The sequence below is a fragment of the Fringilla coelebs genome, assembly GCF_963513975.1.
Source record: "Fringilla coelebs genome assembly, chromosome: 15".
NCBI lineage: Eukaryota > Metazoa > Chordata > Aves > Passeriformes > Fringillidae > Fringilla > Fringilla coelebs.
This window is the reverse complement of record NC_140041.1, coordinates 4,108,688-4,136,279: the sequence shown is the minus strand read 5'-3', so window position 1 is coordinate 4,136,279 and position 27,592 is coordinate 4,108,688. Positions and strand designations below refer to the sequence as shown.

Here is a 27,592-nt window from a genome sequence, read left to right as displayed (position 1 = left end):
CTCGGAGCCTTTGGCACCTCCGCGCGGGGTTTGGCAGCCGCTGGAGGAAGGAGCGGAGCGGGAGGCGCTCGGGTGTGAGCTGGCCGTGAGTCACTGCAGAGAGCCACAAACCCACCCGGTGCGGCTGCTGCCCGCTGCCGGGGGCGCTGCTGCGGGTGCCGGGCACGGCGGCGGCTCGGGAGGGCGGTGCGGCCTCGGGATGGCACGGACAGGTAGGGAGAGCTCCGTCCTGGGTGGGATTTGGGATGTGGCTCAGGAAAGCTGCGCCTGATCAGGGCTGGTGCCGGCGACCGAACTGCTCGGAGCAGGGGGCTGGGCTGGGACCCCCGAAGACCCCCTTGGAGCTGAGTCAGCACAGGTTTAGGAGTCTTTAATCTATGCTTGCTGCTTCTTTTGCAAACCTGGTGATCAGAGATCAGACTGTGTCAGCTGACCAGCTTCTGGTGCTGACAGGGATGTGTTCACACCTTCAGGGGTCATTTTCTATCGCCCCTCTGGGGGCTGCTGATGAATCAAATCGCTGGGTGAGGAAGGAGAAAACATGAAGCCGTCTGTTGCAATTTCCTGCCCCAGATTACAGAGGAACAAACAGAGCTGGGGCTCTCCCTGGTCACACGGATACAACTGGCTTCGCTGTCTGTAACTTCATTTGTAATTTCTGCAGGCATTTCCTGCTGGTTCAGGAGCGGGAGCCTGCAGCAAGGCAGGACAGCCAGAGCCTCGGGAGGCTCCTGGGGCGGGCAGGGTGGCACAGGTGGCACAGGTGCATTCCTGGGCGTTTGGCTCTGGCCCGAGCGCTGCCCGAGGCACGGCAGTGCAGGAGGGACGAGGGAGGTGCCCTGTCCCCCAGGGCTGGCTCTGCAGGGCTCACCTGCCCCAGCCATCCCTCCAGTCTGCGTCAGAGCAGTGCCCTCAGCTGCCATTCACCATTTCTCCTCCAGTTTTCAGGTTGTTCACCATGAGTGTGGCTGTGCTCCTGCTCCCGCTGCTGGGGCTGGGGCTGCGGGTGGCTGCAGAGGGCGGGAGGAACAGATGTTTCTTCAACCGCACCCAGGAGTCCTGTGTGTGCTACAACCTGTCCGAGGAGACGGCCAGCAGCATCATCCAGTGCCTCCCAGCTACTGTGGTGGAGTTTTGGGGTGGAGATGTGGAGAAATACGCAGCCTTCCCCATCAGGGACCTGGATGACTCCGTCATTGACACTCTGGGCTCCCTCATCATTCAGAAAATCATTATTGGGAATGTCCTGGTGCCTGAGATGCTCCTGGCCCGTGTGCTGAGGTTCTTCTCCTACACCCACGTGCAGGAGCTGGCCTTTGAGAGCTGCGTTTTCCAGGGCGCAGGCGACTGGAGCGACATGGATGGGCAGGACTTGCCCATTCTGTCCCTGAGCTTCCACAACGTGACCTGTGCCCCCCTGACAGGCCGTGAGCCCGCCTTCTCCAGCCTGGGCAGGTGGCTGGGGGCCCTGGAGGAGCTGGCTGTCACCGGCTCCCGTGTCACCAGCCTGCCCTGTGCCATTGGGAGGCTGCTCGGAGCCCTGCGCTCCCTGAGCCTGGCACACAACAGCCTTGGGGACGGGAGCCTGGCCCCTGCCTTCTGCCAGGGAGCTTTCCCTCAGCTCCAGCAGCTGAGTCTGCGCCACAACAACCTGAGCTCCTACCACGGCGTGTGCGAGGCCGTGGGGCTGCTGCCACAGCTCCGGCACCTGGATCTCAGCCACAACGAGCTGCTGGCAGACCCATCCTCCTCCTGCCAGTGGCCACCATCCCTCCAGCACTTGAACCTGTCCAACACCGGCTTGGATGAAGTGCCAGCCCCGCTGCCTCCCCACCTGGAGGTGCTGGACATGAGCCACAACCACCTCCACGCTGTAGACATCTCCCTCAGCTCCATGAAGAAGCTCTTCCTGAACCAAAACCTGCTGCAGGCCGTCCCCTCCATCAGGAATTACCCCGTGCTTGACACCCTCCACCTGGACAACAACTCCATTTCGGAGCTGCCCAGGGCTGAGCTGAAGCTCCTGGGGCACCTGCAGGACGTGGCTGTGGCTGGGAACCCCTTCAGCTGCTCCTGCTCCGGGGCCGGGGGGCTGCAGGCGCTGGCGGCCGCGGGGCTCCTGGGGCAGGGCTGGCCCGGGGGCTACAGGTGCCACTCCCCAGAGCGGTACCAGGGCTGGCAGGTGGCACAGGTGCCCGTGTCCGTGCTGCACTGTGACCCTGCCGCCGTGGTGGCCCCGCTGTGCGTGGCCCTGGCGCTGCTGGCGGTGGCTGGGGCCGTGTGCCTGGCCAGGAGCAGGTCCTGCCGCAGAGCCTGAGCGGCGCCGGGACCCTGCCCAGCAGCGCTGCCCCACGGGGCTCCCGGCAGGCCCACAGCTCCCCTTCTGCTGAGGGGCTCTTGCTGTGCCCACAGGGGCAGCGGGGCTGTCCACAGGGTTTTCCTGCTGTGCCTCTATCGTAGCAGAGAGCCCCTGAGTGCTGGGGAATGATGAGCATTGACTCCATGATTGCAGAAGGCTGATCAATCACTTTATTCTACTGTACTGTGCTATACTAACAGGAAAACCCCCATCGCCCTTGCAGACAATCTGATATAGCTTTGACTTAATTGGTCAGTTAATCCAAACACCATCACCAGTGGCCAGTTAAGGATTCACCCTTTGGTAAACAATCTCCATAACCACGTTCCACACGTGCACGATGACAGGTGCAGCAAGGGGAGATAAGAATTTTTTCTCTGAGCTTTCTCACAGCTTCCCAGGAGAGTCCTGAGAGAGCTACGTCTCTCTCTGTTAGAGGATATGTAATTACCACATGCCTGTGCCCAGCAGGTCCTGGGGCACCCCTCACCTCCAGCCCTGTGCCATGCTGTCACCCACAGCCACCCCCTCCCACTGGGGATGTCCCTGTGGCCAAGTCCAGCTCCCCAAGCCCCAGCACGCCCCGCTGTCCCTGCCATGCCACCTGCCCTGACAAGAGGAGCTCAGCTCCATCAGATCCCAGGGGCAGCACTCAGATGTCCCCAGTCTTGCTGGGCTCTGCTGGTGCCTCCCCTGAGCCCCCCTGGTCCTTTCAGCCCCTGCAGTCCAGGCATCCTTGGAGCCTCCATGGCCCCTGTGCTGATCCTCCCTCTCCTCAGTCTGGCCAGGATGTCAGGCTTGGCAGGATGCTGCTTGGCTGCTCTCATGCCTAAGGGGAAAACCCAAAACCCGTGAAAAAGAGGAAAATGACTAAATGAAACCCTGCACACGAATGCTAATGAGCTGGAGCAGGTCCTTACTCCTCAACCTGAGGCACTGGAGGAGGATGGGTCCAAGTGGGACCTTGAGGAGGTTCAACCAGAAACTTTTTAAGTGATAAAAAGAAAATTAATTTGTTCTGGGAAAATGGAGATTATGGGGATGCCGGACTGGGGAATATTCAAAGGAAAGGGGTGGGTGGGGAAGGGACAGGTCTGGGAAAGTGGGGCTTCAGGAAAATCATAGAATCACAGGGTAGTTTCACTGAAAGGTACTTTAAAGCTCATCTCATTTTACCCCCTGCCATGTGCAGGGACACCTCCCACTGTCCCAGGCTGCTCCCAGCCCCATCCAGCCTGGCCTTGGGCACTGCCAGGGATCCAGGGGCAGCCACAGCTGCTCTGGGCACCCTGTGCCAGGGCCTGCCCCCCCTCCCAGGGAGGAATTCCTTCCAATATCCCACCCAGCCCTGCCTCTGGCAGTGTGAAGCCATCCCCCCCTGTCCTGTCACTCTGTGTCCTTGTGAGAAGAAGGGGCTGGTGGGTGGCAGGCACTGCTCACCTGGCCAGCCCTGCTCCTCTCCCCAGGGCCTGTCCTGTCCCTGCATTAAAGTCTGTGCCTGGGTGTTCCCTGTGTCCCTCCCTGTCTCTGTTTGGGCACAGGTCACACATGCCCTGCAGGCAAACACGGCCTGGGCTGGAGCTGGGGAGCTCCAGGGGGGTCCGGGTGTGGCTTGGGAGGGACTCGGGCTGTGCCCGTGTGCAGGGTGTGCCCTGCCCGGGTGGAGGGGCTGTGCCATGGCCCTGGCAGCCCCGGGGAGGATGGGCAGTGCCCTGGGCTGTGGGAGGGGGCTGGGGGCTCAGGGTGCTGTGAAGGCTCTGCTGGTGCACCCCAGGGCGTCCCTGCACCTTGGGAGTGCTGGCCTGGCTGGACATGGAACAGGGAGCAGCAGCTGCTGCTGATGGATGAGGAAAGAGAAATAAATCCCTTTGCTCTGGCTTTGCTATGCCTGGGGAGCGCCCACACGGGGCCACCTGCCTGGCCAGAGCAGGAAGGGGGTGTGTGACCCTTCCCACCAGTGCTGCCCAGGAAGGCTCACAGGACCCCCAAGGGCTCTTGGAGGCCCCAGTCTGGGCTCCCCTCTGGAGCTGGGCCTTCCCCCAGCTTTATCCCACTGTGGCTTTGCCCAGCCAAGTGCAGGGGAGCCCCTCACAGCCCTGTGCCCTGCTCTGTCCCAGGGCTCCCCCCTGCCAAGGAGGTTTCCTTCTGGCCTCCTGCAACTCCCCAAGCCCCAGCTTGTCCCTGTTGTCCCTGCCATGTCAGCTGCCTGCTGCTGCTGGAGCCCCCAGTGCTGCTCTATCTGTGCCCAGCTGGCATCAGGCTCACACCTGAGGCACAGGTGAGGGAGTTTTGGGGGGCAGGGGCATTGCTCTCACTGTCCACAGGGAACAGGCAGGCACAGGGACTCGTGGGCATCTGCTCCTCCTGGTCCTGCCCACAGCAGGGCAGGGGCTGCCCTGGCCCTCTGCCCTGGTGCCCACCACCTGCACAGGGGGCACCCTCAGCACTGGCATTTCCTTCTGTGCTCTCTCGCTGTGACTGCTCTCCAGGGGCTCTGTGCTTTGTGGTCCCTTGTGACACCCTGTATGGCAGCCCAGGGTCCCTCATCTCCCAGCCATGGCTGAGATGTCCCTCTTGGAGCTGGGAGCACCCCAGTGGTGTGAGTGCCCCAGGCACCACCTGCTCTCTGTGTTCCCGCTGCTCCTTGGCCAGCAGGGCTCAGCCCTGGAGCAGGGTGTCTCCAGGCTGCCTCTGGCTCTGCCCACATCCATCAATAATGCAGGAGAACCAGATCCCCAAGTAACCCCATCCCAGTCCTGGCCAGACAGCAGCTCAGGGGCACTGCTGCCACCCTGCCCATGGACCAGGTGAGTGCTGTGCTGGGGGACAGCCCAGCTTGGCTTGCAGGGATCTGCCAGAGGCTGCCCAGCTCCCTGGGGTCTCCTCCAGCTCCTGCTGCTGCTGAGTGTGTGGCTCCTTCCCCCTCTGTGCCTGCAGGCTGAGCAGGATGTCAGCGTGCGAGCAGCCCTGGGACTGCAGCAGGCAGCAGGTAGAGCTCAGGGCATGCCAGAGCCTTCCCCTGGACACCAGGCAACGAGGGAACGGGCTGGCACCACAGCTGTGGTGGCCCTGGGACCAAGCACTGGGCAGTGCTGACAGGGACGGGGTGTCCTCCCCATCCTGGTGGCTCTGAGTCATACCAGGAGGGCTCGGGAATGAGGTGAAGCCCTGGGATGTGGCTCCAGCCTGCAGGGGGGCAGGACAGGGCTGGGACAGGGGGTGACCCCCCACACCATCCCACACTCGGTGTTTGCAGGGCCAGGAGAAAGCTGGGTGGATGGCAGCAAGGACCCCCTCCAGCTCCTCCTGGCTGGGAAGGAGCCCCAGGTGAGAGCTGCAGGCAGGGACAGCCAGGGTATGAGGGTCCCTGGGGGAGAGGAGGGAGCAGGGCTCTGTGCCACCCCCTGGGACACACACCTGATGGGAGCTGGGGTCCTGGGCTGACCCTGCCCTACAGCCCATGGGCCCCTCCCTTGTAGGGACTCCTGGGGGCTCCTGAGAGCAGGGGAGGGAAGGGGGTCTCTCCTCAGCCCTGCCCCTGCCAGGCCCTCTGTGCCACCCCTGCCATCCCCACCCCAGCATGCCCAGTCCCTCCTTTGCCCTGCCCTGGTCACGCTGGGACAGGGGAAAGCTGAACATTATCCCTCTCCCTGCACCAGGAGAGCTCCCTGACTGTCGATGGTGTTTTCCACTTGGATGAAGGACAGGTACCCAGAGCCCCAAGTCCTTACCTGTACCCTGTCCCCAGCCACATGGGCCAGGGCCATCTGCACCATGCTGCCCATGCCATGGTGTGCCATGCTGGCTGTGCCATGCTGTGCCATGCTGTGCCATGCTGGCTGTGCCATGCTGTGCCATGCTGTGCCATGCTGGCTGTGCCATGCTGTGCCATGCTGTGCCATGCCACGCTGACTGTGCCATGCTGCCCCTGCCCTGCTGGATATGTTTCTCCTACCAGGAGAAGGTCCTGGAGTTGGCAAGGCCCCAGCTGGCCCTGGTTCCCCTTGGCTACAGCGTGTCCCTGCTGCTGTGGGACCCCCATGGCCCTGGGACACAGCTGCCCTTCCAGAATGTCATCTGGCAGGTGAGGACACAGGGGACAGCTGGCAGGGAGAGGGGACAGCATAAATGTGCAGTGCTGGGCTCCGGGTCACCCATCAGACCCAAATCCCACCGGGACAGGGATGAGATCCAGCCATGGATCTGGGAACCAACAGCTCCCAGTCTGTCCACAGGTGATTGACACCGTCTTCCAAGAACTGGAGGCCTTGGGGGATGACACACAGAGCCTGCAGATGGTCAGCCTGGTCCAGGTAGGGCAGGAGCAGGGCAGGATGGCCTGGGATGAGGGTCCCATTCCCTCTCTGCCGCTGCCCAGCCCCTGCTCTGCCAAGAGCACATGCCCTGTGCTGGCATCCAGTCCTCTCATCCAGAGGGTGACCAGGGATTGGGGACCTGTGGATCCCAGGTGTTCTCACCTCTTCCCAGGACTTCCCAGATGTGGGAAGCCTTAGCTGCCCACAGAGCACCTCCTGAGCTCCAGCAGCACAGTGGGACCAGGATCCCCCTCTAACCCCTTCCTGCTCCCATCACAGCTGGGCTCTCCAGGCCGGTCACTGCTCCCTGGGGCCTGAAGGTCCCTCCAGTGTGGCCTTGATTCGCACAGGAGCGGTGCCAGCTCCTGCCACTGGGCTGGCTCCTGCCCTTTGGCTCTGGGATGCTGCCAGGGGGCCGATAAGCTCCACACAGGGCTCGGGCGTTCCCAGGGCTCTGCCCTTCCCTGGTGCCGGGGCTGGGAAAGCTGGGAGTTACCCCAAAGTGAGCCTTTCTCAACCCTCACCTGTGCATGGCCACAAGCAGTCCAGGCCCCTGGTGAGCGTGGGATGCCAGCAGCCCCATTTCCTGCCCCTGCCTAATGCAGCCCCCTCATTCCAGGTCAGCAGCCAGGACAAAGCCTGGGACCTGCTCCGTCCCGACGGCCGAGCCCTGCAGGTGGTGGATGTGGCACCCCTGGGCCTGTAGGTACCTGATGCCCCAGGGCTGAGCAGATGCTCCTGGGGGCTGTACCCCACCATCAGGGTGGGCTGGGCAGGGAGCATGGTGCCCAGCCACAGCATGGCCAGGGGTGTTCCTCAGCGAGTGCAGGGTGTGGGTGGGACCCTCCTCGCTCGGTCTTGTCTCCCTCTGCTTCCAGGATGGTGGAGGAGGCAACAGAAGTGGCTGTGCCCGATGCCCAGGCTGCCATCAGTGCCTATGCCAGGGGGCTGGGTGCCATCCCAGCCCTGTTCCAGGGGTGTGCTCAGCATTCCCTCCCAGACGGGCGCTCAGCTGTGCAGGGGTGAGGGATTTGGCCCAGATCCCACAGGTTGGGAAGGGTTGGGCCATGGGGCACTGGGGCTGGCTCTGCTGCAGCTCCACTCCCACACCAGCCTCTCCCCAGGGCCGGCAGCCTCTTCACTCTCACCGTGGAGCGAGAGCTGGCGGGTGGCAGGCGCCAGCGCTCGGCCCTCAGGATCCTGGTGTCCCCAGGGGCCAGCGGGCCCTGCCCCCGGCTGTACGTACAGGGCTGAGCTCTGCTCCCCCTCCAGCACTCCCTGTGCCTGCTGTGGGCCAGGGAATTCCATCCCTGGAGGTGAAGCAGGAGGGACACCCCAGGGGGAGCCGTGGCTGGGAGCTGAGGGGGTGTCCCTGCTCCTTGGGGACATGGGCTTGGGGATATGTGGGGCCAGCCCATCCTGGGGTCCCTGTGGGTCAGCTTCAGCCCCACTCTCCTGGGGTGTCCCTCCCCACGTGCAGGGAGTGCAGAGAACCTGGAGCCGTCTGCCTGCCCTGGATTGTGGAGCAGCTGCTGGAGGGGAACAGCCTGACCTTCCTGCTGCTGTGTGTGTCACTGCCAGGTAGCCCCTGGGACTGGGACACACTCTGGGTGCCCCCTCCCTGAGGATTCCCCCCATCCTGTCCCACACCTGGCACTCAGCCCCTGCTGCTGCCTGGGGACACCTGCAGTCACTGGAAGCTGGACACAGCTCCACTCATCTCCCCCCATGGCCCCTGCCCAGGGCTCGCTGTTCTCACAGACACCTCCAGAGAGGAGATCCTGGGAGCTCTGGGACTGGCTGAGAGGGTGAAGGGGCTGGCCAAGACCATCTCTGCCACACTCTGGGACCCTGAGGAGGAGATCGCGGCACGCCGGAGGGAGATCCGAGGGCTGCGCATGGAGCTGCTGGCTGGGCCTGGCCGCCCTGAGTGGAGAGCAGCTGTGGCCCAGCTGAAGAGAGCCCTGAGGGAGCTGCAGGTGGGAATGCCCCTGGATACACAGGACTGGCATGGCACTCGTTCCCTGGGCTGGGTAAGGTGCAGGCTCTTGACCCATCCTGGTGTCAAGGCCCTTGTCCAGCACTGAGGGCAGGGCTGAAGCTGCCCCACGGGTGAGAAGTGTCCCTGGAGCAATACCAGGACTGGAGGTCTGAAACATCCCAACAAGAACCTCCAGTTCCTCTTTTTCAGGTGCTGAAGAGTCAAAGGTGGGAGGAAAAGCAGGCAGTGGCCGAGGTGCTCAGGACAAGTGAGATGCACCAGCCCAGTGCTGAGGTGGGCAGGGGTCAGGCCAGGCCCCCTCACCCAGGAACAGTGGGGTGGAGGAAAAGCCCTGAATCCCAGCTGTGTCCCTGTGTCCTTCTCTGACAGAACCAGGTCTCTGCAGGGAATACAGCTCCAGGCCAGCAGCCTGGGACCCAGACACCCCTGCCCAGTGCCAGCCTGGAGCCAGCAGAGCCGGAGCGTGGGACCAGGCGTGCATCCCGCAAATGGGTGGAAGATATGTGGGCACAGAGCATGGCTGTACACGGTGGGAAAGGCCTCACTCTCCATCTGAACGTCCTTCATCAGACCCCATGTCACACTCATCCTCCTCCCCTGTCCCCCCATTGCAGGGCGGGGTGACAGAAGATGCCAGGGAGGGGACAGCCGAGCTCTGGCCAGTGCAGGGCAGGGGCTGCTGGAGGAGCCATCCCAGAGCAAAGTGTCACAGCCACAGGCACGGCCCGGGTGTGGCAGGGTGAGTGGGAGCCCACGGGGTCCCTGCACAGGGCCAGCTCTGCTGCCAGCACTAGCTCCTGGTGCCACCCGAGCCCGCTCTGCTCTCCTGCAGGCAGGGAGCCGGTGCCAGCCATGCCTGTCCTCGGAGGTGCAGCGGGCCCTGGCCAGGGCACAGCGGCAGCGGCTGCGGGCTCAGCACTGCCGGCAGCTGCAGCGAGAGCTCAGGGCCAGCACTGTGCCAGCCCGGGAGCACAGCGGGGAGGTGAGCACAGGCAGAGTCCAGCCCTGCGAGCTCCTGCCTCTCCTCCCCTGCCACTGCTCTGCCAAGCGCAGCCCAAGGGAGCAGGGACACCCTGGAGCTGCCCTGACCGTGTCCCTGTCCCCACAGTGGGACACAGAGCACTGGCAGCGGGAGGTGACCGCGCTGGCCCTGAGCCTGGAGGCAGCACTGCGGGAGCGGGAGGCGGCCGAGTGGGACCTGGAGGCCCTGCTGCACAATCACCACCAGGAGATGCAGGGCTGCAGGCAGCACCTGCTGCAGGTGGGCAGGCAGGGCTGGGGACACCTCTCGCGGCTGTGCCGGGCTGTGCCAGACCGCCCCGGGCATCCCGCAGGTGCTCCGGGACCAGCAGCGCCTGGCGGAGGAGCAGCGGGCGGCCCTGGAGCGCCGGCACCGCGCGCTGCTGCAGGAGGCGCTGCGGAACTCGCCGAGCACAACCAGCGCCTGCGGGACACCCGACGGGCAGGCACGGCCGGTGCCACCTCACAGACCCCCCGAGCCACGGCCGGGGCGTGGGGACAGCTGGCCTGGCAGGACTGGGTCCCTGCACTGAGTCACCAGCGATACCAGGAGACTGGGCAGCGCCAGCCACACGAGTTATCCCAGGCCTCCAGCTGCTCCCGAGGGAAAAGCCTGCTCTGTGCTGGGAACCTGCCAGGCTCAGCCTGCTGGGAGTGCTGCCAGCCCGCAGCTGTAGCCACATGGAATAAAGTGGGTGCTCCTCAACCAGCGTTGTCAGGCTCAGACACACCCCTGGCCCCCAAACCTGTCCCAGGGGCACAGCCACCATCCCTCAGGGCAGGCAGACACAGGACAGACACACGGATGCTGTTGAACCACAGCTTTAATACCCTGGGTGGCCTCTGCCGGCCAGAAACTTGGTACAAATTTGGGGGGCATCCCCCTTTTGGGGAGCAGGTGAAGGTTCCCTCATGCCCCAGTCCCTGGCTGCTCTGCAGAGACACAGTGCCCAGGAAGGGGAAATGGGGCCTGAGGACAGCAGGGCTCCAGGCAGGGCTACACTGGAAAACCGTGGAGGTGGGAGAGGCCCAAGGAAGCAGCACCAGGAATGGCAGGGATCAAGCAGCATCCATGGGAGCTGAAACAGCACCAGTCCCATGCTGGGCTGGCAGGAGGTACAGCAGGGCCAACACTGCCAGGGCCCTCCCAGGCCACTGTGGTGCGGGGAAGCAGCTTGAGGACAAGAGACACAGAGTCCCAGAAGCATTTATGTTGGAAAAGACCTCTGGGATCATGGAGTCAAACCTGTAACCCAACATCAGCCTATCACCTAGACCATGACAGTAAGTGCCATGCCCAGTCCTTAAGCCCCTCCAGTGATGGTGACTGCACCACCTTCCTGGGCAGCCCCTTCCAATGTTTAATCACCCCTTCTGTGAAGAAATTACTCCTAATGTCCAACCTGAACCTCCCCTGGCACATCTTGAGACTATGAGACATGCACAAGGGGTTCAGGACCCCCCTAAGGCTGGGCATGCCTGATCCCATGGGAGCCCCATGGCACAGAGCCTGGCTGGACTGGAGCAGGGCAGTTTTCCTGTGGAAGCAGGGGCAGGGTGCTCTCCCACTCAGCACTCCTCCCCAGGGGATCCTTGGAGCTGTGCAGGCTCCCACCAGGAAAGATTCCAGCCCTGAGGAAAGGCTGGGGCTGCCCAGACACGTGGGAGGAAGGCAGTGACTACGTGACTCCGTAGTACAGATGCACAGCCAGGCCAATGCACGCCACGGCCACGAAGAAGAGGAGGGTGAGCTGCAGGTTGAAGAGGGCAACAGAGAGGAGAGCATTGACCAGGATGGAGCAGGAGATGACGAACAGCCTGGTGATGTTGCTGCTGTGCTTCATCACCACGGACATGATGAGGCCATTCAGAGCCTGGCTGAGCACGACCAGCAGCACCCACGGGGAGAAGCCCTCCAGGAACCCGCCCTCCGCGCTGCTCCACACGGAGCCCATCAGGTTGAGGAGCACCCCAAAGAAGTACAGGAAGATGTTCTGGAGGCTGAGGGGCAGCGCCTGGCTTTTCAGGATGGCTTCGGTGTAGACAGCAGAGAGGCCGGAGATGAGGCAGTACACGGAGAGCAGCAGCAGCCCCACGGGGGTGACGTGCAGGCGCGTCCCTCGGGGGTCCCCGTGTCCCCGCAGCCCCCCGCAGCTGTAGGCGACGCCGGCGGCCAGCAGCAGCAGCAGGGCCAGCCAGCGGCGCGCGCCCAGGCGCCGGCGCAGCAGGAGGCTGTAGAGCAGCGCTGTGCTGACGATCTTCAGGTTACTGAGCACCTGGAAGGTGCTGGGGTCCATGAAGAGCTGCATGTGCACCACCAGGTTGTTGTTGGCAGCGTAGAGCAGGGCGGAGAGGGCGAAGGGCGCGGCGTGACGCCAGGACAGCGCCACCGGCAGCGGCTCCCGCGCCCCCGGCAGCAGGAACAGCAGTGACAGCGTCAGCTTGGTCAGCTCCACCAGGACCACCACGGACGTGGAACTGAAGGGAATGGCCCCGTCCACCTTGCAGAGGGTCAGGAGGGGGGCGTGGGAGCCGTAGATGGCCACAGAGAGCAGCAGCATCAGTGCCCACAGCCCCCTGTGGAGCAGCCTGTTGGCAGAGCCAGCAGCGTTCCCAAAGATCCCCATTTCGGGTGAGAGCCAGCACGGGTGAGCTGCTGCCAGTGCAGAGAGGCCACACAGACTCTCACCCTGCAACAAGGAAGAGACCAAATACCAAGAATTTAATGAACCTGATTCAAGCAGGATGTTCCCTGCGACATTCGTGATGCAGCAGGAGAGCAGGGTGTTGTCTCTGGTTAGGAGGAGAACTACAAGCCTTCCTGAGAAGCCACACAAAGCACATTGCCAGGGCACACGGGTGAGTGGGCACAGCAGCCCCTCAGTCCACAGGGGCACAGGGAAAGGTAAGGGGAAAAGGCAGCTGGCAGCCCCTCAGTGCTCTCAAGCTGCTGTGGGTTAGTGCAGTGATCACTGCTGCCATGATGCCCAACAAACACCCATCACCAGCCCCCTGACGTGTGGCAGTGATGTGGTGCAAAACCTTTTCCAGGAAAAATTAGGGTGCAGGTTATGTGCCTCCCAAAGGCCTAGGGGTGCTCTGTGCCTGCTACCTAAGGAGCACCGTTCCTGCAGTCCCTGCTGCCTCCGGGCTCCTCCTCGCTAGTCCCGACCTTTTTTCAGGGAATTCACATAGTCCCGAATCGTCTTCTCAACGTTGGGCACGGCATAGTTCTGGGCGGCGTAAATCCCAGTGCAGGTGCCGGCCACGAAGCCCAGGACGGCGGAGAAGCGGAGCTTGGCTACCAGGTATCCCGCCAGGAAGCCTTTGAGTAAGGGCGATGCCAGCAGCGATCCGTCCTGAGGGGAGTGCACAGTGAGGCACCGGGAGGCATCGGGGAGGGAGCGACACAGGACATGCCCGAGGGATGAGCTGTGGGCTGTTTTTACCCTGGGATTTGTTCTTCCCCCCACACCAGTCCCTCTGAGAGGGGGCGGCAGGCCCGCCCTGAGCCCGCACGTTACCTGCCCCACGCCGGCCTGCACCTCGTCCTCCACCCTGCGCTGCAGGCTCTCCAGCTGCCCTTTCAGGAAGGCGAGGTCCTTCAGCTTAGGCAGCGAGTCCTGCGGGAGACACGGAGGTGATTTTCGCCTCCCGTCCCGCAGGAGGAACCGGCACGGCCGCCCCTCAACCCCGGCGGCCCCTCAGCCCCGGCCCGGCCCGCTCACCTTATCGTCCGCCATCTTGGCGCCGCCGCCGCCCGCCGCTGATTGGCTGGCGGGGAGGCACGTGACACATCCGCCGCCAGGCCGCCGCTGATTGGCTGTCCTGGGGGCAGCGACTCCTCCCGCGTGTCCCTTCCCGCCACGGAGGCGGCACCTGACGCTGATTGGGTGGAACGGACTCACGTGACAGCCCCTGCTCCCTCACGCCGCCCGGCCGCCGCCATCTTGCGGGGGCGGTGTTCCCTCTTGAGGTGCGGCCCGGTCTCGGCGCGATACCGGCCCCGCGGGGCACCGGCATCTCCGGGACAGGCTGACAGAGCTCATGGCCGCCCCTCAGCGCCGTCAGGGCTTCCAGCACCCAGCCACGTTGTCGCCCCTCGGGGCAGCATGGATGGGGGTCTCAAGCTCCACACTTTCCCTGGGCTCTTTCTCCGTGAGGAGTCTGGTCCAGTCCCAGGCTTGGTCAGTGGTTTATGTCTAAAGCTCTGCAACTGAGCCTTTATATGACTTTGTCCTTCAGGGTTAAGGATGGCAACCCAAAAATATTTCTATAAAAAAAAAATTAAATTAATGATTGTAGGGATTGCGCTAAAAATCTTATTCAGAATTCTTTACCACAGTGTAGGTAGCTCTAGCTACTCAAGGACTGCAGTATTTTTGAAGCAATACTGATAATAAGCTATATTAAAGGTAGTAAAGTGATTACTGAACAATTACTGATGCTTTTCACCTATCTCAGTGCCTGCGGTAGTCCCTCTGATGGGCGCTCCTCAGCTCCAGGGAGGAATTTCCATATACCCTCCCAGAAATAACAGAATAAGGAAAGAACAAAAATTACTTCGGAGTTCTTTTCCAACCCAAACGATTCTGCGATCATCCAATCCAACCATCAAACCCTGCCAAGCCAAAAAATCATTAAAAAGCTGCCACAAGCCACACCCAGCCATATTTGGAACACTTCAGGGACAGTGACTCCAGCACGGCCCGGGCACGGGGCTCAACCCTCTCAGTGAAGAATTTCTCCTCAATATCCAGTCCCTGGCACAGTGCTCAACCCTTTCAGTGAAGAACTCCTCCTCAATATCCAGTCCCTGGCACAGCCTGGGGCTGTTGCCCCTCAGTGTGAGCCCAGAGCCCCACGGAGCTGTGCTGGGGCCACACTCCAGCTGACACAGCTGCTAAAGGTGTCAGTGAAACCCCGACTGCAGCACTTCCAGCTCGGAAAACAGGCAGTGCAGAACTGCAGGCACGACTGAGCAGCTGTGGGGAATGTTGGTTTCAGGGGCTTGGCACAATTTAATTAAAGCCTGTGGTGCTGGGGGTTATGTGTGTGATACTCTCGTGGGTGCTACGCCAGCACAGAGGCAGCTCCATGAAGCCTTCTGGGCTGTGGGGCTGCTGCTCTCCAAGTTAATTTAGATACATTCCCAGTGTATGTTACACTGCTCCCCCTGAGCACTGGGAAAAGGAAAGGAAAGGGAGGAAGTGGCAGGTGCAGCCCAAAGAAGAAGCATTAATATTGTTATTAATATTAATAGCCAATTTAAATCCCAACATTGCTGAAGGCTGAGCTGCTGTTTCCTTGCTTTGCAGGATTCCAAACTTTACCCAGAGGCAGGTGTGGATTTAGTGAACCTGACATTTTCCTCAGCCATTTCAAACCAGCTGCTTTTCAAGCAGGATTTTTACTTCATGAAAGAATAAAATAAAATAAAATAAAATAAAATAAAATAAAATAAAATAAAATAAAATAAAATAAAATAAAATAAAATAAAATAAAATAAAATAAAATAAAATAAAATAAAATAAAATAAAATAAAATAAAATAACTATGTGAGTGAGTATAAGGGCTTTTCTTGGAACACAATCACAACACTTGAAAAGTGCCACTTAGTGCAAGGCTGACTTGGAAAATTTGGGTGTTGGTAAAAAACATGTGAGGGCAGCAGAGCCCTGTGATCAGTCACTGCTGTCACCTCCAGAGAGGTGAACCCGGTGCCAGCCTCACCAGCTGCAGGACGACATGGCAGAGAGGAGGTTTATATTGGCTACTGAGAAGGAATTCCTCCCTGTGAGGGTGGGCAGGCCCTGGCACAGGTGCCCAGAGATGCTGAGGCTGCCCCTGGATCCCTGGCAGTGTCCCAGGCCAGGCTGGAAGGGGCTGGGGGCAGCCTGGGATGGTGGAAGGTGTCCCTGACATGGCAGGGGTGGAATGAAATGAGCTTTAAGGTCACTTCCAAGACAACCCATTCTGTGATTCTTTGAAGATGAGTTTTTCTAGGTCCTGGTGGAAGCTGAGCACCTTGCCCTCAGAGGGTCTGTGAGGGAGCTCAGCTCTCAGCCCCCCCAGGTCACACACTAAGGCTCTGTGCTGCGTGGGGCAGCATGGATGGGTCACTGCTGGTGGTTCCTGGGATTTCTGGTGGGAAGGCAGCTGGGATGTGAGGGAGGGCTGGGAGAAGCCCTGTCCTTGCTGTGTCTAATCTGAGCCTGGCCCCAGCCCTGGCTGGAGGGAGGATGCAGCCATTCTGTGCCTTGCTCAGCAGGATCCTGGCTGTGAACCTCCCTCCCTGCTGCACCTGGGACCTGCTGGATTGTGGTGGCCCCCGGAGCCGCTCAGCTCCCCTTGCTGAGGTGTGGTGGCATTGCTGCTCCCCATGGGCCAGGATGGGTCTGCCTCCAAGCAGAGAGCCCTGAGTCTGAGTCAGACCTGCTGTGGGATGCTGTGATTAGCACTAAAACTGAGCTATTTGTGCTGTTGGAGAGCTCAAGGGGAAACTGGTTATCCTGTGTTTGCCAGCTTAGCAGCAAGCTGCCACTTCTGAGGTTTGATTTTCCTGCCTCTGATCCAGCCCTGCCTCCAGTTCCCACTGCCAACAAAGGCTTTCACCTTGGCCCTGGCTGTGCCCTTGAGCGGTGGCAGGAGCTGAGCCTTTGGCTGGCAGCACGGCTGCTGCTGGAACAAGGTTGTGCTGTCAGATTTCCTCTGGGCTTGTGCCTGCCTTTCAACCTGTCCCCTTCTAATATGGCCTGAGCTTATCAGCATCTCCAGCCCAGCCTGGCTGCAGTGATGGGCAAGATAAGAAGCTTCCACGTGAGGAGGGAGCAGGGCATTAAGGAGGACACAGAGCTGTGCCCCACAAGGAGGGGGTTGAAGGTGTGAGCCCTCCGGGGCTGCAGTGGCTTTGCTGCTCACACATCTGCTGCTGGCTGTTCCTGTGTTGCTGAGCTCAACCCTGACACATTTCCCTTGCGTCTCAGCAGGTGCCCACAGCATTTGCTCTGTGCTCTTGGGAGTGCTGCTCAGGTGACCAGGACCCACGTCCTGCCCACACCCCAGGGCCAGACCCCCAGTCAGCTCCCTGCCCTTAGGGTGTCTCCTACCAGGTCCCTCACCTGCTCCAGACAGTCCAGCACCAGGCACTTGGCACGTCCTGGAGGCCTCAGCAAAGATTCCTTTTACCTCTGCAAACCAGCTGCCTCTTTGCAGTGGCCTTTGCTGTCCCAACCCTCCCTTCACAGCCCTTTCATCTGTCGTTTTTGCCATTTTTGCACAGATGCAGTACCCAGAGATTAGGCTGCAGATTAAGGTTTTACTGCATCCTGAAATGGGTTCCAATTCCCAGTCCCAGCAGGACCAACATGCAGCCAAATCTCTCCTGAAAGCTTACTGGGCTGGAGCTGGGGAGAGATCTCCCACCATGTTCTCCCATGTGCATGAAAGGTGGAGTCCTACATATATAACCCAGGTGAGGCACCTGGAATTCTGTGTCCAGTTCTTGGCCCCTTTTGACAAGAAAGACATTGAGGGGCTGCAGTATGTCCAGAGAATGGAGCTGGGGAAAGGTCTAGAGCAGAAGATGAGGAGCAGCTGAGGGAGCTGAGGTGAGGGCTCAGCCTGGAGAAAAGGAGGCTCAGGCGACACCATCTCCCTCTCTACAACTCCTTAACAGCCAGGTGAGGCTCTGCTCCCAAAAAACAAGGCACAGCACCAGAGGAAAAGACCTCAAACTGCTCCAGGGGAAGTTCAGTTTGCACATCAGGAAGAATTTATTCACTGAAGGTGTTGGAATACGCTGTGCAGGACAGTCATTGTCCCCTGGAAATATTAAAAACCACATGGATGTGGCACCTGGGGACACAGGTTAGTGGTGGCCTTGGCAGTGCTGGGTTAACGGTTGGATTTGATGACCTTAGAGGGCCTTGCCAGCCTTAGTGATTCCAGGGTTCTGTGATTCTAAAAGGAGCTGGGCAGCCCAGGGCAGGAGCAAGGCTGTTATGTCAGCTCCATCAGCTCCAGCCTGCGCCTGCCCAACATCTCCCCATCCTGGGTGAGCCTGCTCTGCCACCAACACTTTTGGTCAGGCTGGAGGCTCCCCTGCAAGTCCTGCACAGGCTCCCTGTGCCTGCAGAACTGCCCCATGGATCCAGCCACATGGGCTGGGTGTGTTTGTCCCAGCACACACAGGCACACTTGTGGCTGGCATTTCCAAAGCCCCATCCAAGAAATATCCTGGGCTGGAAGGGACCCACAAGGATCATCCAGGCCAACTCCTGGGCCCTGCAAAGACACCCCACAATCCTACCCTGTCCCTGACAGCATCACCCAAGTGCTCCTGGAGCTCTGGCAGCCTTAGAGACCATTCCCTGTTTAGTGCCCAACCACTTTCTGAGGGAAAAACCTTTTCCTATCCCACACAGGGCAGACTGCACATTGTGTCCAAAATTTAGGATACTGCAACTTATCCCAGAGAGGAAAGTGCTTTATATGACACAAATTAAAACAGATAAAAAACCAATACACCCACAGAAGAACATCAGAGCTGTACATAACAAAGAAAATGGGAAGCATGTCACAGGGCTGTGGGCTGAGTCAGCTGCTCCAGTAACCGTGGTGCACAGGAGGTTTGGATGGGAGCTGGGGGTTGTAGCCATGGATAGCACGTGCTCCAGGAGGAAGGGGGCTGGGGAAGGGTGAGCCAAGCCCCAAGGGGCAGTGAGGGGCTGTGTCAGAAGCCATCAGTGCGCAGGGGCTGTGGCAGGTCTGACACACTGATCTGCAGGTTGAGCTCTGCCGAGTCCAGGGCCGTGGATGGGCTGGGCGGGTGGCTCCCCTCGAGCACGGCGATCTCCTCGTGATGCTCCTGCCGCAAGTGCCACACAATCTCTCTGGACAAAAAGTGGGTCTCTGCTTCTTCTGGCTCTGGAACAGAAGAAAGACAAACCTTCCTTCACTGGTTGTCCTGAGGCAGAGCTCTGGGCAGGGAGCAAAGTCTCTGTGAGATGCCCCCAAATATGCACTATTTCCTTCACAGTCAAAATACAGCTTTTACTTCCCACTTTCTGCATGGTAGAGGGGAAAAGTTCAAACACAAAGTGAAGGGAGGAGTGTAAAATTACAGGCACTATGTGCTGGATTCCCAGTAGTGCTTGTGATGGGAACTGCCTCGCTGCATGGAAATGCTTCTCCCCATCAGGGAGAGTTTCCTCTGAAAAAACCGACATTCATTAAAGCAAGATGCTGATTTCATCTGGTGGAGGTGAGGAGATGGGAGATGAAAAGATGATGGGAATGAGGGAGAGCCTCACTCCCTCCCCATTCCCTGTCAGCAGGAATGGCACCGAGCCAGCACACACTCATCCCACTGCTGGGGAGGGCGTGACAGCCCCAGCAACTTCTTCCAGGAACATCAACAGTGAGGGGAGTGGCTGCTTGCCCTGGATGCCTGCTGTTACACTTAATGCTTGCAGCAGACAGCTTGTCTGGGGTCCCCTTGGGGGCTTCAGCTGGGACAACCAGTGCTGCCACCACCTTCCCTGCTCCTCAGACCCACAGCAAGAAGTCCTTAGAATTATGGAATCATGGAATACCCTGAGCTGGAAGAGATCCACAAGGATCATCCAGTCTGACTCCTGGCCCTGCACAGACACTGTGTCCCAAAGCTTTGTCCAAACACTCCTGGAGCTCTGGCAGTCCTGGGGCTGGGACCATTCCCTGGGGAGCCTGGGCAGTGCCTGACCACCCTCTGGGGGAAGAACCTTTTCCCGATATTCACACTAAATCCCCCTGACACAGCTCCAGCTGTTCCCTCGGGTCCTGTCCCTGGTCCCAGGGAGAAGAGATTGGAGACGCCCCTCAGGAGGAGCTGCAGCTTCCAGTGAGGTCTGACCTCAGTCTCCTGTGCTCCAACTGGACAGGCCAAGTGCCCTCAGCAGCTCCTCTGCGCCCTTCATGTCCCTCTTTCGGGCACTCCCTAATAGCCTTAGATCTTTCTCATATTGTGGTGCCCAGACCTGCCCCAGGGCTCGAGGTGAGGCTGCCCCAGCCCAGAGCAGAGTAGGACAATGCCCTCCCTCACCCAGCCAGGGATGCCAGGCTTAGTGACATTCCTATTTCATGGGGGAATGCAGCCCCTCCCTTCCTCCCGTGGCAGCAGGGTTCACCATGGCCCCCTGACTGGGCACATCAGCCGAGCCCTGCACAGACACTGGTCCAGGTCACTCGGGGCTACAAGAGCACAGCCACTGTCCTGGGCACCCCAGCCCCTTTCCCCTCACTCACCCTCGTAGGCAATGAGCCTGTATGTATCTGCACACTCCTTGGAGCCTTTCAGGATCTCCTCCAAGGTCCTGTAGAAAAGCTTGGCCTGCTCCAGGCGCTCCTCCCGGCTGAAGGCAGCACACTCATCCTGGGACATGGCATAGAGGGTCTGCAGCGGGGTGGCATATTCCACAGCACAGTGCCAGAGCTGCAGGGGTGGAAGGACAAGACATGGGGACAGGAGGACTGGCAAAGGGCTGCTGGGAGACCCTGGCGCTGGGCACAGCACTCAGGACCTCTTGGCAGCTCCTTGGCCTGCCTTGCACTGGGAACACTGGGACAGGGATACTGGGTCTGGCCCCTGTGTCCCCCTGCCTCCTGCAGAGCAGGGAAAGGGTAACTGGCCTGACAGGTCCAGGTGTCTCCTCTGCCAGGTGGGCTCATGGGGGGGCAGCCACTGGCTTGTCAGTGCTCCCAAAAGCAGCCTGGAGGGTGATCTTCCCCATGGAATTTGGTCCTCTAGGGGGACATCCCTCCCCTGTGATCACACCTTCTTGGTGGCTTTCTGCTATACAAAGGAAAGTGGAGGGACGGCACCAATCTTTGCTCTTTGTGACCAATGACCACTCTTTGCTCTCTGTGACCAGTGACAGGACCCAGGGAACGGCTGGAGCTGTGTCAGGGCAGGGTTAGGTTGGATATCAGGGAAAGGTTCTTCCCCCGGAGGATACAGGGGGGCACTGAACAGGGAATGGTCACAGCCCCCAGGCTGCCAGAGCCCCAGGAGCTCTTGGACAGTGCTCCCAGGCACAGGGTGGGATTGTTGGGGTGTCTGTGCAGAACCAGGCATTGGACTTGATAATCTTTGTGGGTCCCTTCCAACCCAGCATATTTTGTGATTCCATTATTCTAAGTCTGAGCATCCTAACAGAGAGCTGGAGGGCAGAGCATAAACATTGTGGAGGCACAGCTGGAAGGAGGCTGAACAAAGAAACCAAGAGAAATCTGATAAAGCCATAAGCATGCCAAGGAGGAGTGGTGTTACCAGTAAGTCTTACACTGGGTAAACTGGAAAGTTTAATGGAGTGAATTAGAAGTAAAAGGGATGTGATCCCAGGTAAATGCAGAGAAGCAGGAAGTTCCCAGCCTTGGCAGGCAGTTACTGCTCTGCCCTGGGGCAGGTGCCTTCCACGGGCCCTGCTCACTGTGAGGACTGGGCAGGAAGCTGAGGGGCAAATATTACTGGAAGGCCAGGTCCAGGCTCAGAGCTGCTGGAGCTCCCAGGGAGCAGAGTGACTCAGCAGGAGCCTGGCAGAAGGAACACAGCACCAGTGTGTGCAGCACAGCAGGAAAAACCCGAAGCCGACTGTGCCTCCCCCAGAGCAGGGCAGGAGAGGCAGGCTGCAGGCTTTAAAAACTGCAGCTCAGAGCTCAGCCACTGCCAAAGGGCAAACCAGGGGAGCCAGGTGAGGAGCAGAGCTCTGCCAATGTCTCCATGCACAGCACCACGGTGTTGCCTCCTCCAAGGGGAGGCAGAGATGCCCAGAGATGGGGGAGGAGATGAATGCAGTGTGAGCTGAAGAGATTTCAGGCAGACCAGCCTAGAAAAGGGTGACTGGGGGAAAGGAGGGAGTCAAATAATGACTCACACAGACATCTTTGAGCACCTCTTCGCAACACAAGGAAACATTCATCCTATGGGAAGTGATGCTCTGTAGCCCACATCTGCTTTTTTCTGCTCAGTTTTCTACTGTTTTCTGGACTTCATTCAGCTCCAGGAGGGGTTAAGCAAGCCCACCATCCCTGCAGCTCAGCCTGGGAGGAGGCAGCCAGCAGAAAGGGGTACAGGAATGGGATCTGTCCATCTCATGGAAGCCTGGTGAAAGCTGGGAGTATCTAACAGGAGAGGCGACAGTCTCCTGCCCTTAAAGCCACTTCTTGGGCCAGCAAGGCTTTTGGGATGATGCTCCCAATGCTGCTCTCAGCATACCTGGTTTTCTTCATCTGTGATTGCATAGAGGCTGTGTTTGTAGACCCTCTTTTTGATGCCAGCTCGGGCCAGAGTGGTTTCAGTGAGCTCTGTCACGTACTGGATATTGCTGTCAGCTTTCTCCAGGTCATCATAGACCTCACAGCTCAGAGGGACCAAGATGTGGAGCTTCCAGGTCTTCCTGCATGCTGGCAGGTTGGGATTGGCTCTGCTGAATTCCTCCATGGACCTTTTCACCCCTGGTGGAAGAGAGCATCAGGCAGAGGTGCCTGGTGTGAGTACAGCTGCATTCTGCCTTGCTCCCATTTTCCTGCTAACACTGTAAAAGTGGGAGGATTGTTATTAGGAGCTATTTCTATCTGGAGGCATGGGAATGCAGGGAAACAGCTACGTACGTGGCAGGACTATTTTTAGGTACCCAACATAAAAGGACCAGGCAAGCCCATGAGCAACGTTCTGCTTGGACCTCTCGGACATCTCAGACATCTCCACTGCTGAGGGCTTCTGTAGAGGGAAGGACAGACAGACCAGGTGATGACAGCTGCCACCTGGGCCCTTCTGCAACAGTCAGTTCTCCACAGGGATTGGAGAACTCCGAAGAGAGCTGGAGAGTGAACAATGCCACCAGCCCCTTCCCCCACCGTGCAGGGCAGAGCCCCCACAGCCCCTACAGAGGAGGGAACTGGGGCTGGAGTGAGCCAGGCATTTCCCTGGCTGCACCTTCCACTGGGATCCTGCGTCCCAGTGCAACTTGTGCATCTGCCCTGTGCTTCCAGCATGGGAGAGGAGGCACCCCAGTGCCTGATGGTGAGATTCCCAGTGGCCTCTGCCAGCTCTGTGTGTGCATTTAGGTGGAGATGGGTGTCCTGTCCCACAGGCACCTGACAGAAGCACCTTCTGCAGCCTGTGGGACTGTTCCAGCACCGCTGGGGCACAGCAGAGCCCTCCCACTGCTGCAGAGGCACCTGGGGCTTGGCTCTGCCCCCACACCACACTGAGAATTGAGAACACACAGACTCAGCTTTCCCCTCAAACACCAGCTTGACTGACAGATTTAAAATACCCCTGTTTTTCGTGTCAGGGGGGGCATGCCATCCCCCTGGAATGGTTGTGCTCATTAGGGGGCAGCCAGGCCCCCCTGGAAGCTCTCCTGGCAGCCCAGGGCCAGGGAGATCAGCTCTGCAGGGCTGAGCTGAGAGTGCTTCTGCCAGGCTGACTCTGGGCAGGCTGGACATGCAGAGGCCATGTGGTGCTGGCTACATGCCCCCATGGCTGCTCAGGGCTGAAGGGTTCCCCAGGCAGCCAGCCAGACTGGGGGTGTGGGAACCTTACCCGGAGCCCCAGGGCAAGGAGGAGGAGCTGGCACAGACTGGCCAGGATGAGGTGGAGGCCAAGTTGCTGCCCATCACCAAAGAGAGCCACGTAGGCTGAGCCACAGACGAGCAGCATGGGCCCATGCCAGTGTGGGGGGAAGCAGGTGCTCAGGGCCCTCCAGAAGCTGCCGAGGTGCCTGGGTGGGAGAGGGAGACAGGAGTCAGGCTGGTGGCCACCTACCCACCCTCAGCAGCCATGGCCAGGCCTGCTCCCATCTCCTGGGGGCCACCAGCCTTCAAGAGCACTACAGGGTTGTGTGGGACCCTGCCCAGCACACTCCAGTGCCCCCAGCCAGGAGAGAGCTTGGGGGTCTTGGCGTACCCGTGGGACTCAGAGGGAACAGATGGAATGTCACCCTGGACAGCAAAGGGAGACAACAGCCCCCTGCCCTCCAGCACTGGGTAGTGGGGAAAGGCTAGAGGACAAGATCTGTTCCCCAGGGAAAGGACAGAGGGAGAGGAGACATCCATGGACATCTAGGGGAGCTGGGCAGGTAGGACAGGGAGCAAGAGATGATAGGGAGAGGCGGGTGACACAGGGGAGCATGTGCTGCTGGGCACTGCACATCATTGCCACAGAGGGCACATGTGGGCACAGAGACCGGGAGCAAACCCCATCACATCCCGAGGGTGCAATGCCCTTATCCTCCAGGTGGTGCCAGGAGCACCCAGGCAGGCAGCCAGCCCCGCTGGCTCACCTGGAGTCGAGGTGGAAGATCTCCTCGGCCAGGTAGCAGGCGCCCTTGAGCAGCTCCCCCATCTGCAGGGTGGCGAAATGGAAGGCGAGGCTGCGGGCGGTGGGCACGAGGGGCTGCCCGGCGAGGAGCAGAGCGCCGGCACAGAGCCCCAGCAGCACGAACACGGCGCGCTGCGCCCGCCCGCCGCGGGCCTGCGGGATCCGCGGGGCACAGCGCTGCCGCGGCCGCCGCGGCTCCCGGGACATCTGCGGCGGACAGGGGCCTCAGCAGCAGCTTGTCCCCGGCGCCCACGGCAGCAGCTCGTCCTCAGCACCCACGGCAGCACTGCGGGAGCGGATAAGAGCAGATCAGGGGATGCGCGCGCCCAGCGCTCACTGAGCATCCCAAAGCGCACAATTCTTTGGGGAGGCTCCTCTGCGCTTCCCGCCTTAGGGCGGTCCCCTGTGCCCAGATGGGCTCGGCAGGACACAGCCTGGCTGGTCACCCCGCTCCCAGACGGATGCCAGCCCGCCCTGCTCCGCAGCCACTGCTCTGGCCGCACTCACCGGAGCAGTTTCCAGCCGCCAGCCCCGAGTTCCCGAGCTCTGCGCTCCCGCCTGGGCAGCTGGGGCTCCTTCCAGAGGCTGCTGCGGACACACACCCGGAGCCTCCGCCACGGACGGGCTTCTGGAGCGCGGGTGGAGCTGCAGAAAAGCGCGCAGAAAAGTGAAAATGAAAGAAGCTCTGTCAGCAGCGGGCAGCCTGTAGAGTGCCAGAGCTCTCCCACACAGGGCATCCATGAGACCTCTCAGCCCGCAGGAAATCCAGGCACTGGTGGCTGTACCAGGTTTCGATATCCATGAGCTTGCACATCCTGGAAAGTCCCAAGGCTGCCAGGGCATGGTCTGAGGGGAACTGGAATGAGGAAGGAAACCAGAATTTATTGAGATCTCATCTGCCAAGGCCAGTAGATTTCAAAGATTGCATTGATTCAGCTCAGCAGGCTGCCGGGGGCAAAACAGACTCAAGTTCCCTCTAGCAGAAGGTGACTCTCAGTGCCCTGGATCCTCCTACCCCACACATTTCCAGGAGATGCCAGGCTGGGAAGCAGTGCCCATGAGTGCTGGCAACACAGCAGGGGCTTCCTGCAGCCAGGCTCCTGGTGCCCAGTGAGGCCCTCAAGACTTCCAGTTCCTTGTTCCAAGCAGTGGAGAGGTATTTCCATCCTGCAAGAACATGGACTAGGGGACACATACACAAGCCCATAGGAGCAGGTGGGGTGCACTCAAGGATGCTGAGGGAGATGGATGATGCCCTGGCAAGGTTCCTCTCTGATGGCTTTGGAATGTTGTAGCAATCAGGAGGTTCCTGGTGAGTGGGACAAGGAAATGTCACAGCCAGCTTTGAGGAGGTGAACTACAGCCTGCTCAATGCTCTGACCCTGGGAAAGTGATGGAGCAAATCTTCCCAGCAGTCCCTGCCAAACACCTGAAGGATGGGACAGGAATCAGGGATTTCACACCACATCTGATGGACCAAGCTACCTGGAATGGCAAGAAAACTGGCTGTAGGGATGAGAGGAGAACCTTCACTTCAGCAAAGCTCTCAGCATGGTCACCCATGGCCTCTGTGGAGCCAAACTAGGTAGATACAGGCTGGGAAAGGGAGTGACTGTCCAGAACACACTCAGGGTCCCATTGCTTTCTGACCAGGAATGCCCTTGGGTTCCAGGAGACCCTGACAGTCCCCACAGACCCACAAAGATTATCAAGCCCAGCTCCTGACAGCCCCAGGAATCCCACCCAGTGCCTGAGAGCATTGTGCAAATGCTCCTTGCACAACCCTCTTGTCCCAGCATTCAGCTGTGGGACAAAGGAGGTGGCAGCCAAGGGGGCCAGGGAGGTGTCCTGGCCCAAGGAGTTTCCCCCTTGGCCTCCAGATTCTGCAGGGCCCTGACTGTGGCTCACAGAGCCCACAAAGGGATGTGCTGCCTTCCCAGGAATGTGCCCAGCCTGGCAGATGCTTTGCCTCACCCTGACCCCAGCCTGGAGCCCTCAGCAATGATGTTTGAAATCCTGGTGGCAGAGTGGAGCCTCCCTCGATCCCTGGGGCTGCTCTGAATGCTGCACGCCCCTCGCCCACTGAGGTTCTGCCTTCTTTTGGAGCACCAGAACCTTCCCAGGAGAAAGAGACTTTGAATTTAATAGCTGTCAGTGGATCAATCTGTGATTTCTGAGTCTGTCAGCTGCCAGCACCCACAGGGAATTGTGGCACTGATTCCCCACTTACACGTCGGGTGGTAAAATAATTTTTACTCATTTTGGAGCTGTCACAGGCTGGCATTAGAACGTGATAAGCTTCCAGTCCCTTCCAACCCAAACCATTCCATGATTCCATGACTGGGGTGCTACTGCTGGGCAGAGCACCTTTGGGACAGAGGCTCCTCCTGGTCCTTTTTTTTCTGTGAGTTTTCACTTTTCTTTGAATGTTGCCCAACATTGGAGGTTTCTCCTTTTCCAGTTGTGTCTCTCCTCCTTTAGAATGACTTTTTTGCACCCTCTAACCAAGGCCTCATAAGTTATCAAAGCCTGAACTAACTAGATTTAACCAGGTTGGCTGGGAAGTTTCTATTCCTTTAAATCCTTGTACCTTCCCCTAAGCCCTTCAAAAGTTTTTTTCCCCTAATACAGCACTGCAACTTGACCCTGCAGAGCCCATCAGAAGGAGATGGTGAAGGAAAGGCACATGGAGACAGGAGCCACCTGAAGACAAGGCAGGGCTCAGAGAACTCCTGCAGTGATGCTCGGGTGTTTGGGAGCTGGAGATGTTGGCATGGGATGGTGCTGGCAGGTGCAGACAGCAGATTCCTCAGTACCTCCCTTTGGAGCTCAGGGCACAGCAGTGTCCCCAGGATGGGGACAGCCACACCCACAGGGGCTGCAGGAGCACAGAAGGGAGGAAGCTGCAGGTGGAATCTCCTCAAAAAGCAGGGGCTGCCCCTGGATCCCTGGAAGTGTCCCAGGCCAGGCTGGGCAGGGCTTGGAGCACCCAGGGACAGTGTCCCTGCCCTGGGTAGGGGTGGGACTGGGATGATCTTTAAGATCTCATCCAAGCCAAGCCAGTCTGTGACTCTGAGATTCTATGAAATGTTGTTCCTGGATGTCTTGGCTCTTACCTTGTGAAAAACCATGATGAGAATAACTTTCCTGCTTCCATTTCTTATCTGGTGGAGCAGTTTGCATCCAGCTGGCAGCAAACAGCAGATCTTCATTATCCCTGCTACCAAAAGCACAACCAAACCATTTTTCTATCTCCTCCTGGGGACAGAATCCAACAGTTCTCCTGTGAATGCTAGAAAAAGGTTACTTTCATCTTGGCTGACTAAAGTCCTTAGAGCTGTGATTTGAGGGTACTTGGAAAACTGCCTCAGAAACAGGAAAAGGTTCCAGAGATGTTCCCAAGGGGTGGGAAGCCTGTTGTGCCCTGGAACATGCCCCAGCCATAATGTTTGCCCAGGCAGGTTTGAGCCAGGGGCTGTGCTGCCCTCAGGGGCCACAGGAACATCTCCCACAAAAGGAATCTGGGATGT

At 59.5% G+C, this 27,592-nt stretch overlaps 4 protein-coding genes across 6 annotated transcripts; 1 reads left to right on the top strand and 3 right to left on the bottom strand.

Moving 5' to 3' along the window:
* CD14 (CD14 molecule) lies at positions 1 to 3,799 on the top strand. Its single transcript, XM_084215790.1, has 2 exons — positions 1 to 212; positions 942 to 3,799. Exons 1-2 carry the CDS (start codon positions 200 to 202, stop codon positions 2,315 to 2,317), a joined length of 1,389 nt encoding a protein of 462 aa, XP_084071916.1. The 5' UTR covers positions 1 to 199; the 3' UTR covers positions 2,318 to 3,799.
* A 6,734-nt stretch (positions 3,800 to 10,533) lies between these two features.
* Positions 10,534 to 12,979, bottom strand: SLC35A4 (solute carrier family 35 member A4). Its single transcript, XM_084215531.1, has 2 exons — positions 12,870 to 12,979; positions 10,534 to 12,387 (listed from the first exon to the last, which is right to left on the bottom strand). The coding sequence occupies exon 2, from the start codon at positions 12,322 to 12,324 to the stop codon at positions 11,377 to 11,379; it is 948 nt and encodes a 315-aa protein (XP_084071657.1). The 5' UTR covers positions 12,325 to 12,387; positions 12,870 to 12,979; the 3' UTR covers positions 10,534 to 11,376.
* Positions 12,250 to 13,454, bottom strand: LOC311159440 (SLC35A4 upstream microprotein). Of its 3 annotated transcripts, none has more exons than XM_084215533.1 (4): positions 13,426 to 13,454; positions 13,222 to 13,320; positions 12,810 to 13,056; positions 12,250 to 12,387 (listed from the first exon to the last, which is right to left on the bottom strand). In XM_084215533.1, exons 1-3 carry the CDS (start codon positions 13,438 to 13,440, stop codon positions 12,859 to 12,861), a joined length of 312 nt encoding a protein of 103 aa, XP_084071659.1. In that variant the 5' UTR covers positions 13,441 to 13,454; the 3' UTR covers positions 12,250 to 12,387; positions 12,810 to 12,858. The 3 variants fall into 3 exon arrangements, with proteins under 3 accessions (XP_084071659.1, XP_084071660.1, XP_084071658.1); XM_084215534.1 differs by having other exon boundaries at positions 12,254 to 12,387; positions 12,870 to 13,056; XM_084215532.1 differs by having other exon boundaries at positions 12,336 to 13,056.
* A 4,817-nt stretch (positions 13,455 to 18,271) lies between these two features.
* On the bottom strand, positions 18,272 to 24,269 carry STING1 (stimulator of interferon response cGAMP interactor 1; the record flags this gene model as incomplete). Its single annotated transcript, XM_084215802.1, has 6 exons — positions 18,272 to 18,625; positions 19,985 to 20,171; positions 21,954 to 22,192; positions 22,349 to 22,457; positions 23,286 to 23,463; positions 24,025 to 24,269. The coding sequence occupies 6 exons, from the start codon at positions 24,267 to 24,269 to the stop codon at positions 18,432 to 18,434; spliced, it is 1,152 nt and encodes a 383-aa protein (XP_084071928.1). The 3' UTR covers positions 18,272 to 18,431.
* Positions 24,270 to 27,592: the final 3,323 nt, after the last annotated feature.

Bases quoted from the DNA above. Each gene is read 5' to 3' on its own strand.
- SLC35A4 (XM_084215531.1), bottom strand. From the start codon at position 12,324: ATGGGGATCTTTGGGAACGCTGCTGGCTCTGCCAACAGGCTGCTCCAC.
- LOC311159440 (XM_084215533.1), bottom strand. The intron at 13,057-13,221 runs GTAACGTGCGGG...CACTCCCCTCAG, and splicing joins TGCAGGCCGGCGTGGGGCAG to GACGGATCGCTGCTGGCATC.